This window comes from Numenius arquata, chromosome 2 (genome assembly GCF_964106895.1).
Source record: "Numenius arquata chromosome 2, bNumArq3.hap1.1, whole genome shotgun sequence".
NCBI lineage: Eukaryota > Metazoa > Chordata > Aves > Charadriiformes > Scolopacidae > Numenius > Numenius arquata.
The window spans coordinates 80,189,480-80,212,729 of record NC_133577.1 but is presented as its reverse complement, the minus strand read 5'-3'; the positions used below and the strand labels follow the sequence as shown (position 1 = coordinate 80,212,729).

Below are 23,250 nucleotides of genomic sequence, written 5' to 3'. Positions count from 1 at the left end.
TACCAATATCCAAAAGCACTGATCTGTTTTATTGCCTTACTTTTGAGTACCTAGCCTCTTGTAAATGGACTTGTTCTAAGTGTATGTCTTTAACACAGGAAAGATGTTTCTAATGCCCTTAAGTGCTTAATTTTGAACTTGAATCCTATAGAACCTCAGAAGATCTCAGAAATTAATTTTAAGTAAAACAATAATATATTCAACAGTAAGTGCGACACACAAATACTGTTCAAAATACCATAAAGTTATCTCTGAAGGAAATTGGATAGGTTTGGAGAAACTTAGGCTCTAAATACCATTTTTGCCTGAATCATCTTTAATTTTTATCAAATAGCTCTTAGACTTTAGCATAGCTCTTTATTGATAATAATAAATAGTTCTTTATTGGTTTTGGAATGGTGAAAGCAAAACAAGGAGGGGTGGATGTGGATGATGGGTTTAGTTTTTGCAAAGTCAGGACCATCTCTTCATCATCTTCATTCTTTCATTGCTGCTTTCTTGCCAGAGATTATTACAGTAACGTCCACATGGGAGCGTGATATAGGGCTTCTCCCTTTATCCCAGACTAGACACTCTCAGCCCCCCATATGACCCTTACTGCCCCACATCCCAACTCCTGGAAAGCCTAGGCTGGTGTTAGATGAGATATGTGGACCCATGTTAGTTGTATCTGTTGCCTTTGAGATGATGCTATGCCTTGGTCATTTCATATTCACCTGAGGTTAGCATAAACACCAAGGAAGTTTAATGTGCAAACAAGTCTTTACTTAACACGTAAAGCTCTCCCTACTTGAACCAGTGTCTCAGCCACACTGGGGGAGCTAAGGAAGTCTTGTCTGTCTTGCTTCTCCCTCTCCAAGTCTCCCAGGACTGACTTGATCTGTGGAGCATTTTGAGATTGCTTCTTAACCGTGCCTTTTCGCCAAGGTTGAACACCTTCATTCTCTTTCAAAAATCTCCACGTCTCTCTTCAATATCCTGTCCCCTAGTAGGACTGCCAGGGATTTATGCCAAATATACCAATGATGTCTCAGTCCCCATCCCTGCTCTTTATTGTTCTGATCCCTCTTTGGAATTTTCTTTGAATTTTCCTTGCCAACGTAATCCGTAATTATTAATTCAGTCCTAACAACACTCTTGGGGTTCATGGCTTCTTGTAGCAGCCTGATGCAAGGTGTAGTTGTGCTTAGTGCAGGACCACTCTTCTAGATCTGTGGCTTTTAAAAAGGAAGTGACATCATTATTTGCTCCCTGAATTCCCCTGTTTTCTTTTTCTAGTGCTTGGTTTGTACTTCTTTTTGTGCCGTGCTTCTTTTTCCTAGTGTGTTGTCTCTCAAGATGAAATACTCTGTTTCCTGGATCTTGTAATGTTATGCCCTCCAGGCCAGAGGGAAGATGAGCTGTGACAAAGAAGGAAGGTTTGGTTTCATAATGTTTTACAACTACCTGTTTCTCTTGCAAATCATAATAGAAGAGACTGGGAGGTGTGGGGGTCTCAAGAGGCCAGAAGTCCCTTCCAAAGCTCCAAGGGCAGGCCAACTACATACTACCAATTGCTTAGCCAACCTTTTCCTAAATGCCAGAAGGCTCCCCTGCCAGATCACTCTAATGTTTCAGTGTTGTTCAGCTTGATTTTTTTTAAACATATTTGACCTAAATCTCCTTTGCTGCAACTTAATCCCGTTATTTCTTGCCTGATTCAGAAGTAACATGGAGAGCAGATCATTCCCTTCCTATTAACAAGTATTTGTTACTTATTTTTAAAATGTTACTGTGTTATCTGCTTAACATTTTCTTACATATTTTGAATCACATCAGCTCTTTCCATTTTTTTCCTCTAGGTCAAGTTTCCCAAAACTCTTGATCATTCTCATTGTTCTGCTCTGATCTTTCTTTAATTGTTTCATATACTTCTTCCTTAAGCTGGACTTTACCCCCTGCTGAGTAGTTATACAAAATAAAGGACCAGGGAATTTAAGCCCTATATGCTCTTAATTTGATATTTTTTTTCCTCTTCATGCACCTTACCTTACTCTGTCTTCTGTTGAGAACTTCTCTTCTTGATCCTAACAGTGCGTTCATCTTTGCTGCATTTTGCTGCATTTGCACCCTTCAGCTTCCTCATTGTCTCTACCTTTTGTGCTACCATAGTGTGTTTGTCATACCTAGAGTGTCATGTGAGAGAAGCCATTTCCCTAAGCACAGAGCATGATTTTTCTCCCCTTTTTAATTTGCTCTTCATTATACATTAAAAAATGTCATATACTGCAATAAGTTCATCACTTCAGGCACTTGGTTACATTCCCACCACTAGACTTTTTATTTTCTTGTCAGTGTTGCTGTCACTGCACTTTCCACCAAACATGTACAGTGGTCATGATTGCTCAGTTGTTTTCCAGAGCTCTTTCCTTATTAGTATTTTGATATTTTCCTGTTAACCTTTCATGTTTTAAAGGGGAGGTGGCATCCGTGCTAGATAGGTCTTTCACTTAAATGCTACCAGAAACAAAAATGTTTTAAAAACTTTCAATTTTCTCCCATTTTGTGCTTAAATACCATCTGGGCAAATCAAGAATTCCCACATTGTTCTTCCCTTGGTAATCTGTGGAATTTTATATGTGTTTATTTTATACAACGTTCCTTCATTTCAAAATTTAAGATGACTTCCTTGTACTTTCTCAAATACAGATATCTGTGATTTGTTGTGCTCTAGAAGTTGTCATTGGCAGAGGTCTGATGCTGGAAATGCCTCCATTGAACATCACACACAGTCAGAGAGTGATGGGTAGGACTAGTTGCCTTATGTGGTTGTGTGAGGGATCCTGGTAAGAGAAAAGTGACATTGACTGATGTGGAGGAGACAAGCAAACAAGACAGAGAGATGGGATTCTGGAGGAGGAAACAAATATACCAGTGGGAGAAGCTTGTCAGTTGTGTATCTGTAGGTATGTGTAAGAGAGAGAAAGATGGAGAGGAAGCTTCTTTAAAATATTGTGGTGCAGAAATCAGTAATTTTTAAAATTTTTTAATTTTTCTTTCTTCTTTGAGTAGTAATATGGCAATTGTGGACAGTAGGGCAATGTGATTATTTTAGGAAAGAAATTCAACGGTTTTGTTACTGTGTTGATAATAGTACAGTTGCTCAGCTTTCTAGCTAGTAGCAAGAACATAGAGAGGTATGTACCATACAATTTTAATACCATTTCTTCCTTAGCTAATTCACTACTCTGTTCTGGTATTTGAAAGAGGTTATGCATGAGTGTGTATGTGTGTTTGTACAGCAGAAGTAACTATAGTGACTCTGTAAAGTTGCGTCAAATGATGCCAAGCACATTTCTACGCTACATTTCTTGGACATGCTAGGTGTTATATTTAAAATATTTTACAGGAACTACAGCCTGAAGTGTATGAAAAATTATAATTGCCAAAGTGGTCATTTATTGAGAAAGTGTTCTGCAATTTGGATAATTTTTTTCCCATTGTCTAGTGACGTAACACTAATGTAATTTCCCACCATTTAAGAAATATCTTTTCTAATATTCATTGAGCCCAAACTCTTTTGGTTTTAAGCAAATTCCTTTCAACAAAATGATTGAATTATTAGCTATAGAGCCCTTAATGTATGAGCCATATAGATTTTTTCAAAAATCATGTAGTGGAATTATAATTTTCCTGTCAGGAAATCTTCATAACAGAAGCTAAAGTCTGTAATAGTGCATCTACAAAGTGTTAGGAAAATTGGAATTATTAAGTGAAGAGAGATTTTATCTTATTTTTTATTTTCATGTTGCATTTTCACACTTCATCATATAAGCAAATGAAACAGATTGCTGTAAGTTGCTAATTACTAGTGATGTTAGTTCCAGGGGTACGATAGGTGAGAATTTCATTCTCCTCCAAAGTTTTACGCTGAATAAAAGTGCCTGAATAGTACTACAGAGCTAAAAACCACTTTGGTAACTTCTGTTTCACCTTTGGACTGTGAATTCTCTGCTGCAGCTCTTAGAGGCACAGACCCCAGTGGAAAAGTGGGCAAAATAAAAAATTCTAGAAACTTTTATATGTAGTGTTATTTCTGTCAATAGATAAAAAAGATGTTTCCACTTTCCTAAGATGAACAATCTGCCTTTTTCTAGCTGGGGAATTGTTAAAAAGAAGTAATATTTCATCATCTATAGGGAAAGATAATATTTTCTATTAAGATGTTCATTTCAGCAGTTTCCACAGTGCAAGTGAATTTGGAGAGGGGGATTCTTTGCTAGTGTATGTGTTACTTGTGGCCTTAGTTTCACAGTATCATAGGGATCTCAAATTTCAATATTATTCAGCAAAAAATTTTAGGATTAGTACCATCACTTTGCAACATACGCAATCAGATCAAAACTAATGATACTGCATGTAACAGTGATGTTGGCTTTCAAGCAAAAGCTTGTTTGTCTTCTGTAGCTCCTCTCATTACATCTTCATGTAAGAACTCTGAACTAGGAGAGCAAATCATCTTTGTCCTCTGTCACAATTATGAACCATTAAAATATTGAGCTCCATCTGGTGTTGCTTTTCTCTTCTGTGTCATACAGGAGGTGTTTTCATCCAGCACCTTATGTCAATAGGCACACTGGGAACAGCAATAATTGATCGGTAGTGGAGCTCGTGTTTAGGTGTCTGCTTTGTCAGTACATTGTGCCATGTATGGATGTTCCTTTATCACAACAAATTAGAGCAGTCCAAAGAAAATCATAATTTGCCCTTGTGATATATTGACCTTGTTTCATTTAAAGCACATCTAGCAAATGAAGGGGTTTGTAGAGATGCACAAAGGATCCGGTATTCTCCCTTCTTAGTTTAGAGATATTCTATTTCATCTTGTCTCCAGTTAAATTCTAATTACTCTACCTTTGCTTAAGAAACTTCTTTTTCTGATGTGTATTTTTTAACATCAGATTATCTAATTATATACAGAGGTCAAATTACTTTGAGCTTAGCTGAGTAGAGACAGATGAAAAATCATGTCGACCATCAATTATTAGGAATTTCCTCTCTGCACTAGACTGTAACATTTCTTTTAATGATGAACCTGAAACTGTGACTTAGTGAAACCAGCACATTAACATGGATTTGTCTTTATCACTTGTTGTTTTGCACATTTAATTTTTTGTGGGAAGTTTTACACAGCCTGAGCATGTTTGGGGATTTAGAAAAAGGTAAATCTACCTAATTATACTAATCTGAATTGTGAGCTGAACTGTGGTAATCAAGCCTATCCTCCTCTCACCATCATATTTTTCTTCGGAAAGCACTTCCCTTTCAGGTGGTAATGGTGGTGTATCTGGAGAGATGGCTGCTCTATTATATGCTTCAGCAGATTTCCAAGGCAACTTCCCTTGTAGAATTGTTGTTTACACCCTTTCAACGCGTCAGATCACTTGAATACCTTTAGTACAACTGCAGAGGGCAGTTGCTTAGAAATTCGCTATGGTCATCCTATTAAAGGAATATAGCAACTATTTGTACAATGAGTAAGAGGAAAGGGAAAATGACCTGCTCATGTCTCTGTCTTCAAATGAGCCAAACGGAAGAGTTCTGTGGCACTGAGTTGAACGATGTGAAATGAATTATCAGAAGATGGCTCTTCAAACTCTTTCCAATTCCAATACTCCTAGCAGTAAGATAAATAAAGCACAGAAAACTGAGATGTGAGTCAAGGGAACAGGCATTTGAGTTTCCTAGACTATCAGAATTTATGGGGAACTATAACTTATAGAGTTGTGAGTGATTCACATTCTTCATGTGCATCTTTCCCCTTCATTTAACTGGGTTTTGCGTTTTCTTTGGTGCATTTCCTTTCCTGCAAAATGGGGACCTGCCTCCAGTCTGAGAAAGTGCTGTCAGAGTGGTCTGCTGTGACTTTCCCTTTCCTGCAGAGCAGAGGCATATGTGTGTCCTGCACAACCAGGTGCGCTGCAGAGACACCCCCCCAAGCATTGCCAGGTGACTTAGCAGGTATTATAGTCACAACAGCACGGGATAACACCTGACCTAATCAGCCATGCTAACATATGTGTGTGCTAACCCCACTACTGCCTCCACAGCCAGGGCTAACATCTCTGCCTGTAATTCTTCAGGTTGTGGATATGTAGCTGACTTGAAGAGCTTGGGGCTTCATTCTGCCACATGGTCTGAACTAAAGCCTCTCTCCTGATTGTGTCATTTGGAGTAGACTCTTCCTCAGCCGTGGTCTTGTTGAGTTCACTGGTGTCTCTCTTTAGAAGCAATTTTGCATTACACTGTAAAATACAGAGGAATAGAGACTGCAACAGAGAGCTACAGGACAGTTCACTGCATCCTAGGAAGTGTTGACTGAAGACTTTGGAGTCTAGGTTGATAGTCATATAAGTATTTCTTGTCTGATTGTATGAGCTGAGAAACAAGACTCTGAAGAGGGAGCTGAACAACCAAATAGCTTCAACTTGCTGGATGCTCAGAACCTGGGCTGCTCCAAATGCTTCTGCATCCACATGGGAGATCAGTGGTGGCCTTTCTGTCCAGAGGTGCTGTGGTGGCCAGAAAGGTTGCAAGGTCTCCTTCCACAGAGATATTCAAAACCCCTCAAACCACTCCAGTTGTCCCTGCTTTGAGGAGGGGTTTGAACTTGATGACCTCCAGATGTTCCTTCCAACCTCTATTATTCTGTGATGCTATCATAAGCATCTTGTTCAGTTCCTCTAGGTTATTTGTATGCAAAAGCTATAATAAGCTTGCCTGCACATTTTGTGTGTTTGATTGATTATTAAGTTTGTGAAATTAACTGTTGGACAAAAAATAAATTGCCTTTTTCTTTGCCAAAGCAATGTTTCTCCAATAAGCCTCTAAAAGCAAACATGAATATTTAATAGACAATTCATTAAATGTAAGTATTCCCTACTTCAAAAAATTATTAATGAGACATAAATCTGTACTGGAAGAATATTGTTTTTATATTTTACACTTGGGATGTCACAAAGGAGGCTGCTTGATAAAATGTAGTTCAATTGTATGATGTATTTTTAACAGTCTGTGGTGCCAAAAATAAAATATTGTACATTAGAGACTTTTTTGGCACACGGTAGAGTCAAAAACTATCATTGTATAAAATATTAACATTCTTAATCTAAAATTGCAGTATGTAACTGGTGTAAAGAGACTTAATGTCAAATAATGTGTTCATAAGTAAAAGTGCGTTATTCTGCTCAGAGGTTTTAGCTGCATTTTTAAATGTGCAAATGATTAATTTCACATATTTATAGTAATTTTCCAGTCCAGAGGAATTAAGACATGCATCCTATCTGTTTGTCAAATGAAATCCATATGATTAGCTATTTTGTCACAGAAATCTTACCCAAATGGGTCAAACCTGTACTCATTCAGTACTTGCTAAGGGAATTATCAAGAAATCTTTTATCGTTGCCTCACAGTCACATCAACCTCTTCCATTAAGATGCTCATGCTGCAGGTATTTCTAATCTTTTTCTCTAGGAAGTGGAGTCCAAGTCAAGGATATTGTTTCCATGGTAGATTTACTACATCTAAGTTACCTTACTGTGAGATCCATCCTGTGGAGTCAGATGGCATTAGTTAGAATTAAAGACATCCTTTCTCATGTTGTTTCTTACCTCAAAGGAATTTGTATCTCTCTATTACAGATTGTAAGCTCATCATTGCCCAGTAAACTTGAGCAATGAGATAGTATTTGCATTTTACATCAACTCAAGTAACCTACCCTGTTCTTTAAGTTGCCCTCGCACTCACACGTTTTTGTCTACACAAAAGGACATTTGCAAACATTTCCCCTTGTTACTAACTCTGTTCTGTTCCAGCATTGAGATCCCGTCAACTGCTGCCAGAAATTAAGCACTGTAACAATGACACCTGCTCTGAGTTGGATGAGATGACACGTTGCCTGAATGCTGGCAATAGGCAGCCACCTGCCTGCATTACTAACTCCACTGGAGCTGAACCTCTGGGAGTGTTTTGCAAAATAAAAATTAAAGCTTTACCCCATCATCAAATTTTGTTATGAGATTTCATATAAAAATCATGTTAAATTGTAATCATATGACTCTGTCTCCTTATATCAAGTTATTCTATATTTTATATGTCAGTGTCCTCTTATGTCAAAAATGTTTTATTAGCAGCTTCCTATTTATTTGTTAGGGCTTTCTTTTTTCACTCTTATTTTCATCCTTACTGCTTTTGCATTACAGTTTCTTGTGAGTCAAAAGCTTCTTAAAAAGCTGAAAAAAATGTGAGCAGTTTGTTCCCCCTTTCACTAAACCTGTACTTTGATTGAAAGTATATATATGAAAGATATTGGCACTATTATTTTACTAAATTCCTCTGATCCATGAACATGGAGGTTAATGCTTGTGAGTATGTAATATTTTCCCTGAAACTGGACATATATATTGACAGCATCTAAGTAATTACCCAGTGGTAATGTATGTGCTTTTGAAAAGTATTGGCAGCATATTACTGCTGCTTTTCCAGTTCTGTGGAATTATCCTTGTGAATTTACATTTACTTTGGTTTTGCAGAGGAAGAATGGTTTGATCAACTAAAATTTGCTAGGTTTTGTTTTTCTACTTAATTCATTCCACATGGCAAACCAATCTGTGCTGTTAACATAACAGAGTAATTCTCAAAACCAGTGGAACCTGTAACAGTTATTGTTTACTACTCTGCGCTCAGACATCATATGGAGCTTGATTATAGAGAGAAAAGTTACTGGAGGAAGAATGTTGATTTTTCTCTCTTTTTCTGGCTTTTCCTGCATTATGGTCTTAACAGAAGTAAGCTACATTTGCCAAAAATTAAAGAACTGTTCCCATTCTGGATTTTTAACTTGCCTTGCCAGGGTCTTGCTAAAGTAGACAAGGTTTAATTCTGGTTGCTGGATCTGTTTCAAAATCTTATTTATCTCCTTTTACTATTATAAGGAAGGCTTTAAAAGGTGAGGAGAGCCAGAGTCTTGAATATTTTTTTCTTAAATAATGATAGGGAAAACACCTTAATGGTAAATTCTGATTTCATTTCTTTATTGATATGCATACATAAATGAGAGCATTGGTTTTTTGCAGTTGCCTGTCTAGTCACCTCAAGGCAAATAAACAATTACACCATTCAGTTGGAGGCACTGTAATTTTATCCTTCTTCAAGGTTATATGCTGTAAATCTCATTTCTCAACTTTCTTAACTTTTAGACTCAAGAAATGCTTGCATTAAGGTGAGTCCTACAGTTGTTTTTGTCTCAAAATGACTTGACAATATTATTGATAATGAACCAAAAAAAGTCTTTGTTGGAGGAGGATGTTCAAGAGGGTATTTGACAAAAGATACTAATCTCCAGCCTCGATCCTGGAAGACAGCCTGCAAATACAGCAAAATGCAGGCTTTTCAAGAGGTGCTCAATGTCAGCATAACTTTGCTTCCATTCAGACTAACAATGATAACTTCAGAACAAGCAGAGTCAGGTCAATAGTGAATATATATATTTAATCCTGCCGTCAAAAGGAGTTAGAATGCCTGCAGGAGTACATATGAGTTTAGTAGCCAGTACTTAAATTAAACAGCAATTAGCACCACTCTGTGCCCACTTTCAGGAAGAGAACAAGAACCTGCCCTTTACAAGTTTTTCTTGGCCTAGCTGATGATCATAACTCACCAAAGCAGGTGTTTATGCTTTTGCAGTTACATAAATGGCCCCCACTTTAGTCTCTCCCACTGCTTATATAGTGATACTGGAGAAGAATATGGAGCTTTGTTTTTAAACATGTTTGTGGTTGGTTTGTTTTCTTTGGGAAATAGAACATTTGTACAAACTTAATGGTAAAAGAGAAAGGTAGTCTTACTGGAAGGGCAAGTCTATAATACACGGGCCTGTAGTACTGCCTGTATCCTAGGACTGGCAGCAATCATATGGCACTAAAGTGATTTTTCAGTGAAACCAGAAAGATTTTAAATTAGTGAATATCTCTGATACAGAGATATGTGCTCTAGAAATTTGTGATTATCAAATACTGATCTAATATTTTCATGAATTATGGAATATGATTTCCAACTGTGGAAGGGGATTGGGGAGTGGAAAGAAAGAGGGAAAAATTACACCTTATGAAAAATAGTAGATTAATAGCACTGAACATGGAAATTCTTTGTATATTGACTATCTGTAACTCAGACTCTGATGATCTGAATTCTACCACACACAGAACCTGTTTTGAAGATCAGGGTTCAATTAATCTAAATGCACCTTGCTAGTTCTTCCCAATCAGAATAATAATTTTAAGAGTTCTTTGAGAACTCTTGTTCTCAGAGACGTGTGGTTTTATAAAGAATGCTGTCTTTGCAGTAATCATTTTGAATTTTCATGAATTTTCATGTCTAGAAACTTGTAGTTTTCAACCAACTTCTCTGGAGAAGAGTACAGTTCTTCCATAGAAAATATTATTTTCTCCACCCAGTTTCAGTAAGCGGGTCACCCAGAGGCTGTGAAATCTCTGCCTGTGGAGGTATTCAGGACTCAATGGGACAAGCCCCTGAGCAACCTAATCCAAGTTGGCCCTGCTTTAGCTACAGTGTTAGCCCAGATGACCCCTAGAGGTCCCTTCCAACTTTCTAAGTCTGCAGTTCTCCGATTCTGATAAGACTCTGGTCACACTGGGTTTGCACTGCTCTGAAGGCCATCAAGAATTTTATTACTGACCTGAAGAAAAAAATCTTTTTTGCTATGGATATTCTTCGTCAAGAAATCAGCTTGAAACAACCAATTTATTTGAACGTTGGTGACCTGGCAGTTATCATACAGTGATAAGTCTATGGCCACTGGTGCCGCAGGTCAATTCCAAACACTTACTTTATTTTTGTGTTTACAAAGTGTTTTTATCTCATTGTCTGTCCCCTTGATTCCTCTGTTTTTCTTTCTTCATCATCTAAACGTCACTTTCTAGCAGATTACTCATGTCAATAGTCATCTTATTTAAATTTCCAAGGGGAGCAATGTTACATTGATTTTTGTTTCCATGTTCCCATAATGTGAAATTGAGTTTACTTCTCCAAACCATTTAATGAGCCAAGCCTCGAGAGTCAATTACAACAGAAGAATGCTCCTCTCCTCTCAATGCAACATTTAGAAGCTGAAATATACTATGTCTAAATATTAATCTAACAAAGAGAGTTTAGGAGATTCCATTCACTGAATTATTTTTGTAACTACGATGGTACTTGATATTTTTGCCAGGTATTTTGGTTAGCTTTTTTCTCCTTAGATTAAGCGAAGATGACATTTCATTCAATTACTCCTCCATCTGTATTTGTTCTTCTCTTTCCAATCTTATTTTTCTCAGGCTTTCTTAGTGAATTCCTTTATAAACACTTAACAAGAGCAAACCCAAGAGAAATGGATTTCCATATTAATAATTTAGCATTATTATCTCTTTCTACTGAAAATAACTGAACCTCCCAAATGTACTTTGGTTAGATCTTCTGTTGACAAAGCTGATAAAATAACATTACAAGATACTGAGTAAAAAATATTCTTAAAATGTCTGTATTGTGATAACTCTATGGAAGTTTTTTGTGTTTCTGTGTGAAAACATGTAACACATAAGAAATCAAATTTAGATGAAGATAGTGTTCACTCGTGAAACAGCATCCCCACAAGTCACTTTACTGTGGCTGCCATATGTAGTATGGCTTAAACTACAATGTGTTGGAAAATGCCTATGACCTTCCAGTTTAACAGCCATTGTTAAATTTATAGGCTGTTATTAACAAATTTCCTCCATTTCTCAATTTTATTGGTGTGTCAGAACCATATATTCCTTCTGTATATTGGGTTTATTAGGTGGTTCTTTTGAGTTTGGTGGGTTTCATTTGTGGTTTTTTTTTCATCCAAGCTGTTTATGACAAAATTACCAGTCCACTGCTGACTTGACCTCATCTTTGAGACAGTAGTTTGCAGGAAATTTTTAGAGTAGCAGAACTTAGTCTTCACTTTGTGGTATTTATTGCTGAAGTCTCATATGAAAATAAAAGATAATTTGTGAAATATACCTATAAAGAAAAACATCATTAGAAGCCTGATTTAGAATCCATAAAAGTCAATGGATTCAATTCATTATCTCTGAAGCACATCTCTTGGGCGTGTTTTGTTGCTGTTGTATCATTTCATGTTCAAATATTTTCAGAAAGTCTTCAGCAAAAGAATAGCAAGATTTTTTTCTGCAGTTTTTAATATCAGAATATCACTTGTTCCGTTATGCGCTAAATCCACCTTTTCATTCAGCCCAATAGTACTTTGGGTACAAATATTTCTCTGTGTCCATTTTTGAGGATTATGATATGCTATTTGTTTAAAAAAATATTAACTCTGTAGTGACTGGGTTGGGATATTATTTTTTTTCTGTGCTAAAGAACTACTGTAAAGAGCTACTGTAAGGCCATGCACATGCTATAGCAGTTTCAATAATTTCAGTATCTGTCAGGATAGTGGAGGGAAGAATCAAATAGGCATCAGAAGTTTAAATGTCAGCCTCCCACCCATGTTTATCTGTAGCTTCCAGATAAACAATACTAGATTTAAGAACTTCCAGTAAGTTGTGCTAACCAAGAATTAATGTGAGAAACGTTGAATGTAGTACAATGTCTAAAAAACTAGGAAATCATCCCTAAAGTGAACTAACAATTTTCTTGCTCGGTTTTCTCAGTTGTCGCACTTTCCTTTTCTCACACCCTGTACACCTTTACCCATTTCCTGGATATTCCTTGAACTCAGGTTGTAGTAGTTGTCCCTGTTAATGTGATCATTCCGTTGTCTAAAGCTGTATTGTATGCAATTTTATGAGAATTTCATTGATTTTCATTAGAATTTGAACAATTATCTTCCAGTATTAACATGTGGCTGCCTTTGTTCTCAGGTTGGTTTCAGCCAGCCCTGTTGTAGCTTCCTTGTAAAAGCCCTATTTCTCCTCCTGAGTGCAAACAGACCTAAATTTCTCCCCCTCTCCTCTTTACTGCATATTATATGTTCTTCATCAGCCAGCCTTCTGTTAGGTAACAGCCATTCTGGTGTGCATACCCTGCATAAAGCGCTCTTCACGCTATATACAACCCATAGAAAAGAAGATAATAGGATTGTGAAGAGATCTTGGTGGCATAGTCAGAGCCCTCAACCTCCCTGGGCAAGACTTTTCTTCGTTGCTAGATCTGCCTCCAGACATCTGCACTTCTGTGTGAGCACAGAAAACCAAGTCAATTGGCAGAATCAGATCCTGACTCGCTATTTTGCTTTTTACGTGAAGTTCGGGACCGAGCTTCCAGATCCAGATTTATCCACCAACCTTATTCCCACCCCATACTTGGGTAACCCACAGCTGCATGTCAGCCTCCCTTCCATGTCCTCTTTTCCATGTGAAGGAAATGCACATGCAGGCCAGAAGGGAGTCACAGCATGGCTTTCAGGAAACCAGAAGGAAAACGAGTTGACGAAATACTGGTAGAACTACATATGCTTGAGGGAGAAGCAGGAAGTGGGAGGGGTGACAACTGACCACGGTTTCTTTCTTTTTTACTTGAAAAAGTAAGCCCTGGTAGCTGTTTTGCTTTTCTTTTGCAGTCATCTCTAACAAACAGTGACATCATCTTTGTGAAGTTGCATGCCCCTTGGGAGGTCCTGGGCAAATACGCTGAACTAATGAATGTAAGAATGCCTTTCAGGTAGGTGTAGTTGTATTTTGTCTCAACCTCCGAAATTACACTATACTGTAAAGCTAATGTAATAATAACACCAAAATGCACATGGAAAAGCTCTTCTATAAGACACCACACACCTTTGGAAAATATAAATGGAGTACCTTAGATACTATATTCATTGCTGTTTTTTGTTTATGCCTGCAATTTCAGTACAATACTGGTTTGAAATTAAGGCGAGCTGTAGCAGTGCAGCTGTTTTCATGGGGTGTTCTATCCTTAGGCCCTTTAACCCCTTCAATGCTGGAGCCCCCTGCATACTTGTGCGCTGCTGTTTTTTAAATGGACATTTCATTGAAATCAATGGGAGGTCGAGAAGATCCAGGTACGTAAGGCAGCACAGAAGGTGCATGTCTGTTGGACGTATCTGGTATGTTCAGCACCTGTAATTTGCTTGTATAGTGTGTAATTATGGAAATACAGATAAGTGTCACATCTAATAGGAGAACAATTCAGACTATTAATGCTTTTTTCTGTGGAGAAAAAAAAGAACTTATATTAAATGCTACTGATAACCAAATTCTTTCCACACTGTCATTCAGATTAATTTTATCATTTATTTAATATTATTTGCATGTTGGGCTATGAAATTTTCTATGTAAAATATTTATTTTACTCTGCTGGTTATCAGAACTGTTAAAATAGCATAAAGACTTCCACTGGAACTGACCAAAACCCATGAACTGAGAAGTCTTGATTCTTCTTTCAATTAGCAGGGTTTATAGATGCGTAACTCCATTGATTTTAATGGAATTACTCCTGAGCAAGAAAAGGATCAGACCCAGAATATGCAACTAGTGAGTTGGTGTCCTTTGTAGGATTTCTTCTGTTTTCTTCTTACTTAAGGATGAAAAATGCCTCTGGTATGAGACAAGCTGCAACAGTACAGAACTTGCTAGGAAAAATGGATATGAATTAAGGACAAAATTGCAGGCTTATTCTGTATGTATTTTGGTTTTCATTTTTCACAGCAAATCTTCAACTGTTCCTTCTTGTGCTTTTAGTGCTAAAGAGAAAAGCTGTCACAAAGTATTGCAAGATATTCATATATTCTTTTAAAAAGTGTTCTAGCTGTACAAACAATGGGCTGGCCCAAAGGTGTACCTCCTTTGACTTCCATGGCATTCCTTGAGATGAACCTGCCCCATTAGGAGGATAAGGTCTCATGATTAAGAAATACACTAGGACCTCAGAATTTAGTCACTGTGAGCAGCCTTTTTCTCTCCTGATCTGAAGTCCCATTTTTGAAATCTGTGTCTCAGCAGATAGCAAAGTAGATGCCATATAGATTATATAGAAAGCATTGGAAATACTAAAGGTTTCTTGACCTGTTTCAGGACTACAGCTTCATTCTTTCCATATCCACAAAGAGAATTATTACAGTATTGTTAAGAGGAAATCATGGTGATTTATTAATGTCTGCTAGGCAGACTCTTAAATTTTATATTAGGAGCAACAGTACTGTTTACCATTTAAAATGAAGGACCAGCATTTTACAAAACGCCCACTAGTCTAGACTGCCTGTTTTCAGTTGCCCTTGTCTAACCCTTTGTTTTAAGGGCTGTTGATTGCTTAGAGCTCCCGATATTTTAGGTTGGAATTGTCCAAGGTCCACACATCAGTGAATAAAATCCTTGCTATTTCAAAGCGGGGGTGCTAAAACAGTGAATACTTCTGAATATTTGAAGCAAAATCAATAAGTGGATGGCAACTTCAGAAACACTTAGGTTTGACCTTTCTCTGCTTGTGCTAAGTAGAGCAAAATAAATAACACTATCTTGTGGAGGAGTTGGCCAAAATGGGCTGGCCAGGATGAAATTGTTTTGAAAATTTCACTTCACCAGCACAATATGGACACTGATAACAAAAATAATGTCAAAATATTATGTGCTATTTAAATTCTAAGTTCTGAAAGTTAGCCTGGAATACTAACCAGTTTTTTTCTATAGTTTATAAAGCATTGGTGCTGTCTTATTTTAGAAAGTTCTCAACTATGCTTGCTTTCAAGGCACTAACAACATTCCTACAGTACATATACTATACACAAATATTCAGAATATGTGATGTGAGCCCTTCATTTTCTGTAAGTGGTAGAGGTCAGTGTTACACGATGGAACCTCTCAGAATACAGAGAAACCACCTTGATTTAGCAATGGCCTTCAGCAGATGACAAAGTCAGCCTCTGGAAGAAGAAGTTCAGGCAGGCACCCAAATCTTCCAGTAAGGAGTATCAGTCCCAAACCCACACCTAAAATCCCTCAGATTTTCTTAATTCTCATGAAGATGTGATCTCTCTGCTGAAGGTGATGGGTCAAATCCCAACAGCTGTGGTGTTATAGGCAGATATGAGGAGAACGAGAGCTGCCAGCAGCAGAGTGGGTCAGGAGGTGGACTCCCTATTCTGGATCTACACAGGATGGTCAGGGCTGGTCAGGAAGTGGGCCAAGAGTGTGGTCAGCATGTGTCTCCTTGTGCACCCTTGTCTGCTCACTTGTTCCCCATGTGCACTCCCACACAGCTTATTGCACTGACAGCAGGAATCAGCTGTGCCTGTATGAGGGGCAGAGGGAGCAGCTACATACTGGGGGGTGGGGGAGCGAGCACATGCTTGTGTAGCCTATGTTCTGTTTCAAGGGATGTTACCCCAACAGCAAGCACTGGTCCCAGTTGGTATGGCATGTGTTATGGCGTATTGCAGCACCAGGTACCACTTTGCTGGCTTTTCTAAGTGACTCTCCCTTGTGTTTCACCAAATGCAGCTTTAATCGTTCACTGGTGGATATAAGATAATTTATACATATTTGTATCAGCCCTATAGAATTCCTGCAACAGTCTATGGACTTCTTTGAAATAGAAACATCTTTGGGTCCCCATCTTTCACATATGACAAATAGCAGAACAGAAGAAGACAATGGGAAAATTATAACCTCCTTGCAGTTCAAATGCCACCAGAGTCTTTGTGGCTTCCTGTGACAGTTCTGTTAATCTCTCTTTTAGTCTCTTCCTCCACCTCTTACAGGCTTCTGTCTTCAATCTCCTTTCCTTCCTTGCTAGTTCATACTGTAACTGACGATGGGTTTTCTTCTCGACTGGCTTCATTTTTGCTGTTCTTCCAGGAGAAAAATCTATTACCTGCACCGCCGATACAAGTTCATGAATAGGTGAGTAGAATTCATATGCCAGTCCAGTTTATGTTCGTTTGGACTCAATAACAAAAATAATGGTTAAGGTCAAGTTAGAAGGAAAAGTTTATTAACTTTTTTTGTAGGAAGGGTGGAGGAAGTGATGGCACATGAGGACATCTCTAAAAACAAATACAGAAGTTGCATTTTTAAGGCATCTGCAATGTGAAAGAGGCAATTCATTTTCTCAGTGTTGCCTTTTTTTAGGAATAAGAAAATGTTTTTCAATTGATGGAATCTTTTAAAGAAGAGCAAGTGCGTTAGTGCAAACACTGTATGTCTGTCTTTTCATGTAGCTCATTAGTGAGTTTCTTGGGGTTAAAATACCACAGTTACAGGGGTTTTTTTAATTTCCATGCACCTTGCTTACTTGTAATAGCAATGGCATTATTTATTTATTGCTTCCTCTGTTGGGATGCTTAGTGCATTGTTGGTAGATAGGAAGGCAATGAACCAAGTTCATCTCTGGTGTAATGTTATCGAGCTTGAGAGATGAGTATTTTTCAAGAATCTTTGAAGTGCTTTCACGCAATTAAGTATCTTTAAGGTTATGTTTGATGCTGGGTTTGTGTCTGACAATGCAATGGAAAACTTCCAATGCTGCAATATGCATTTGCTTTTTGACACCTTGGACAATTAAATGAAAATGTCTCCAAAAAGCCTAAAAATATGCAGACTTGGAAAAGACCAGATCATTTAATGCCACAGTGCTGTTGATGCGGTTTTCAAAAGGATCTAGCATTTGATTTACTGTGTCACTCTGACGCCAGTGAAAATGTTCCTTGAACCTCTGAGAGACAAGAATTAAATTTGAAAAATATGCATTTTGGAGTAAACAGCTGTACCACTTTTCAGATAATGTCAGTAGATGAACATCCATGGGAAAATAAATCACATATTACGACTCCGCTGTATGAGCATATTAAAAAGCATTTTGTACATTAAAGTCCATCACAGTATGCTGGTGACTGGAGAGTACCAGCATTGATCTCACATTATAGCATTTGCTTCTTTAAATTAGTAAGCACCAAATGGGCTCTTTGTGGAGTTAAGTTTTTTTACCAAGTCAGCACAGACTTATAGATGCACACAATTCTTCTAAAGCTTGTTGATGCTCCCCACTTTCCCTCCCCACCTTACAATGAATGCTATAGTGGCTGTTAACTTTGGAATTTGTCTTGATTTTCATTAAGACATGATTGCTTTGACTAAAGCAATAGATAAGAAGGAGTAGGTGAAGATTCTAATATTTATATGTGGTGTATGAAATTTTGCTTTACATTCATTTTCTTATGAGTCAGGATGCGATTTGAAGTCAGTATGGAAAGAGGTATGATCTTTTCTGGTATTTTAGTTCTTGAGTGATGAGAACACTTGGCTAAACTCAGTTTTTATGTCCAGATCTATAAATAGCTACTTGAGGCAGAAAAGCTATAACTGAATAGTCCCAGTGGGAAAAAAGAAAACATTCATCTTTATTTTCATTTATGTGAAACTCAGATATACAGCTTCAATAAAAGTATCTATTTCCTCTTCTCCTAGTTCGGTGAAGATTTGAAGTAACTGAAGCCTTGGTCCATTTTTTGAGCTAAGCCAAATTTTATATTGACATTGGGCAAAATTTATTTTAAAGAGGACTTTTGCTACAAAGCAAAGCCCAGAGTGCATCTCTTGCAACTTGTCAACCTGACTTGAATTTTCTCTGAAAAATTCTAATGATCTCAACATTTCAAATAAAAAAACTCCCTTAATACATTTTAGAGAAAGGAAGGGTATCAGGTACCTATACAGTATCTGCATTGTGGTTAAAAACTAAACTAAGACAATATCTAGGACTACAATATGCATAAAGCTCTAGCAAAGCCGACCCAGAAATAAAAATCAGTTGATTCAAAACATCTTTTTTTCTTTTTATTTTCCTAACTTCCTCTTTCCTTTGAAAAAATGATTCTATCCCTACCTCTCTTCCTAGGGATGAAACAGTTTCTTTGAAATTTGTTGAGAAACCTTTAAGTTAAGCACAATAAGTATATTCAGAAAGAAGGTACTGACTAAAGACTAGGCTTGTATAGCAGGGACAGGACTGAAGTGGAAGAGACTGTCTTTGAGACACTGTGAATTAAGAGAACGATTTTTTTGCCTTATGAAGGTAACAAGTGTTTTTTAACACTTGGAATTTAAGGAATTTAAGAAGAATACTATTATCAGATCTTCCACTCTCCTCTTTCATTGTGGCCAACTCTACTACAGTGCCTCATTTCTCCACATACTCTGTTGGTCTTTTGTAGGTTGCTCTGCTTTCCAAATGCTGTTCCCCTATTCAGCTGAGTATATAAGCTTTCCCCTTCTAAGGGAAAGTAAGGCATGGATTAGTTTTGGTGAAGTGATAAAACACAGTAGATTTTTAACACAGCATGCCTGTGTTTGTTAGCACAAAGACCACTCTTTCAGCTATTTTTTTGAGAGATGCTCCAGTAGAGTACAAAGCCTACTCTGCTGGCTGATGGCACTGTTGGAGTGAGCTGAAGGCAATTTTAAGAATTTGGTCATTTTTCTTTCCCAAGGAGAGAACTAGTTGTTTTTTTCCCTACGGATGGCTTTGCTGTAGTGTATGTTCTGGGCCTTGCAGAAAGGCTTTGCAGCCTTCTCAGACCTGTTTGCCAGTAGGCTCATTGAGCATGCCAAGTAATCTGAGTCTCAGGAATGGCAAACCAGTCGAATTCTGGGTAGATTCAGTGAGAAGCCAACATGAATAATGCATTGCTCTTAAGTGGGGAAAGCACTCTGTGCCTGCATGCGTGGTGTGATAAACCTGCAGCACACATATCTCAAATGCGCACATTGACTTGCAGGATGAACGGGGAAAGGATTGCAGATTAGCAAGAATGTTAATACCTTAGAGAATTCAAACAATTTATTTAGCAAATAAGCATGTAATGGGACATTTAGAAAATCCTTCTGCCTGATTCATCTTTTTTCCATACCAAGTCAGTAAGCCTGCTGAATATACAGTAAAGTAGAGCTTGTGGCCTTTACAGAGGAAAAACTGGAGGCCAAGAGACAGGGAATTCCCCTTTAGAGAACTTACTTTTCCCTTGTCATTCCTATCAGTGTCTGCACAGACTAGCTCAAGGCTGTCAGGCTGGATGCTGCAACTGGAGAGTTACTGTTGTTCAGGCCCTTTACAGCCCTGATCTGACATCTCGCCTGCACTCGAGCACAGATATTTGCAAACTACCTTCTCCTGTGCTCTGAACTGCTAGGCCAATGCAAACACTGCCCATGAAGAGTTTATGATTAATTTAGTATAAGTCTTATGTTATGTTTGCATAACACACATTGCAATTCTTACAGTCTTGATAGTAAATAACCGTCCACACCCTCCCCTCTTCCCCCCTCAACATTTGCTGGTCATAGAGTTATTGCACTGACTTCTTTCAAAAGAAAAGAAACAGCTACATTTCCAGTCCTTGAACTTCATCAGATGTCAACTTAAACTTCAAAGGATGTCAATTCATGCCCTTTAGTTCCAGTCCTGGAAAGATTCATTCAGTGACTGAAGTATGTGCATAGTCCATAATTTGCCGTCTATGATTTTTGCAGGCAGGGATCACTGATTAGGACTTGAATGTGTTAGGAACTTCTGAGAGAGTCGGGCTCATTGTGCTAGACATATCTCATCTTTCTCATGTGTTTTTCATGGTAACTTTCATTTGGATTTGAATTTGGTTTACATTGTCTTCTCCAATCAGCTCTGCTTCTTCCTTTTCCCTTCATTTCAGTGTGCATCTTTGCATGAGTGCACTTGCAATTAAATCTACCCTTTCTCCACCTTGATCTTATTTTGCTTTCACCTTCTAAGTGTAAGAATCTGTGTAGCCGTCACCAATTAAGCTATACACTGAATATTCTGGTTTCATGGAGGTTGTAGTACTGCAAGACACTACAACTAAACTAAATGAACACAGTAGCCTATTTTTTATAGTATCAATTGCGAGGTAAGAATCCATACAGAGAGCAGTAAAGGGATGAAACTTGCTGGGGTTTAGCTGCCAAAGCTCTCTGTCACAGTCTCTGCTCTTCTAATGTTTATATGTCCAAAGTCTAATGTGTCAATTAAGCCTGAAATTTAAACTAACTGAAAAGCTGAGAAATAAAGGGTTAGAGAGTTGCCAAGAGCTTACTGGGCTTAATAAGATTTATAGCAGCATGTACTATCAGCATTGCTTTTCTGTTGAAACAAAATAAGATGCTCCTCTGCTGAAAGCTGGTTATTAATAATCAAGTTCAGCATGTATAATTGGATCTGCCTCAAAAAAGCCAAAAGACATTGCTTCTTTTCCAGTTGTAAATATTAAGTAGCCTAGTTTGCCAGCATGTGTTCTTTGTAAGTGCTATGTAATGTAATGAAAAAAGCACTATCTCAAATGCTCACACTTTTCATGTGCTGCAGGATCGAGAAACAAATAAGCAGGTTTCGAGGATGGTTACCTAGAAAGCCAATGAAACTGGACAAGGAGACACTGCCAGATCTGGAGGAGAATGACTGCTATACTGCTCCATTCAGCCAACAAAGGATCCATCAGTGAGTACTTTATTATATCTTGATTACAGGATGAAAACTTTTCCTTCTGGATTCACCTTGGAAAAAATCAATTTCTCAGTTCATGCCTTGAAGACTAGTGCCTTCAAATTAGTTCTTTGTCAGCCAAAGGGAGAGATAGAGTCCTGAGAGAGCATAAAGTCTATCTGCATTTCTAATAATTAAAGGTCCAGCTCAAGATAAAAGAAATCAATGCAAAAGTTCCTCTTAATTCACTGGAAATTCAATTATGCACCTAAAGTAGTCAAATGGCTAATTCTCTCTTGGATCAGATCTGCAGTTGTTCTTTGTCTCTTAAAAGTGTGATTAAAACTTCTTTTTCAGCGCTTCTATGTCTTTAGCATAATCAAAATTAGTCCTTCCAATGGTTGAAATAAACTTACACTGCATTTCATTCCTAGTTACGACAGTAGAACAAACAGAACTCTGATAGCAGAGAATGTCATTCTGTCTGCAGTTCTCTGTCTTTTACTTCTACGGAAGCACAATTGTTTGCAAAATGACAGTGTTAAGACCTATCAGTGACACATGTCCAAGCATACCAATGGCATACCAGTGTTGCCCTAATGTCACTAGAGAAATCATTTGACTACTGAAAGCCTTTACTCACCTGCAAAATGCAAAATGGAAAAAGCCCCACATGACTTTCAGGTCCCATGTTGAACTTCAGGGCTTTCAAATTTCAGAGAAAGAGGATATCTTATGGGTACTTACAGTGTTTTTGATACTGGAAACAACCATTGACTACCTAAGAATAAAATCGCAGACTAGGCAGCACTGTCGCGGGTACGGGCAGGAGATTCACGTGACACAGAATGAATTACAGACAGCTCAGCTCAAAGTATGAAATATGTGGGTTTATTCAGGGAGAAGCCAAGTGGAAGTAATGCTCTTAAATGCCTCACTTTGAATGAACAATTTTTCAGGGATTGGCTGTATCAACTGCAATAGGAATGAATAAAATAGACCTCCTCTGCTGTAAATAATGTCTTTCCAAATACAGCAGAAAAACAGAAGCAGGTGCAAATCTCCAGGGAAATTTCAGGAGAAGTCTGCTCCTGGCACCAGTCACCAGCCAGGGTTATCTCCACTAAATGTCTGTGCCCTGAATAGACATCAGGTTCAGACTACAGAGTCTTCCAGTACTTGACCAAAAAGATGAGTCAGTTATTGTGCCCTGCAACAGGAAGAGTAGGTGCAAATTAGTTCAAGAATAGACCAGTGATAATAAAAAAAAATGAAGAAACCAGGATGTCTGGCTTGATATTTTTATTAATAGCAATATTAACTATTGACTTCCCTTCAGCACATGAGAAGGATTTTTTGTGGCTGGAAGGAGAATTGGCATATATGAAGCAGAATCATAGAATCATAGAATGGTTAGAGTTGGAAGGGACCTTAAAGATCATCTAGTTCCAATCCCCCTGCCATGGGCAGGGACACCTCCCACTAGAGCAGGTTGCTCGAAGCCCCATCCAGCCTGGCTTTTAACACTTCCAGGGATGGGGCATCCACAACTTCCCTGGGCAACCTGTTCCAGTGTCTCACCACCCTCACAGTAAAGAATTTCTTTCTGGTATCTAATCTAAATCTCCCCTCTTCCAATTTAAAACCGTTGCCCCTTGTCCTGTCACTACACTTCCTGACAAAGGGTCCCTCTCCAGCTCTCCTGTAGGCTCCCTTCAG

The 23,250-nt window shown here is 38.0% G+C and overlaps 1 protein-coding gene across 1 annotated transcript in view; it reads left to right on the top strand.

Annotated features, from left to right (window-relative positions):
- Nucleotides 1-23,250, top strand: part of ANO4 (anoctamin 4) — a 228,143-nt gene that overhangs the window by 141,479 nt on the left and 63,414 nt on the right. The window contains 4 exon segments of the mRNA XM_074165392.1: nt 13,646-13,746; nt 14,003-14,104; nt 16,896-16,940; nt 21,415-21,546. Of these exon segments, the coding sequence (XP_074021493.1) occupies nt 13,646-13,746; nt 14,003-14,104; nt 16,896-16,940; nt 21,415-21,546 (380 nt within the window).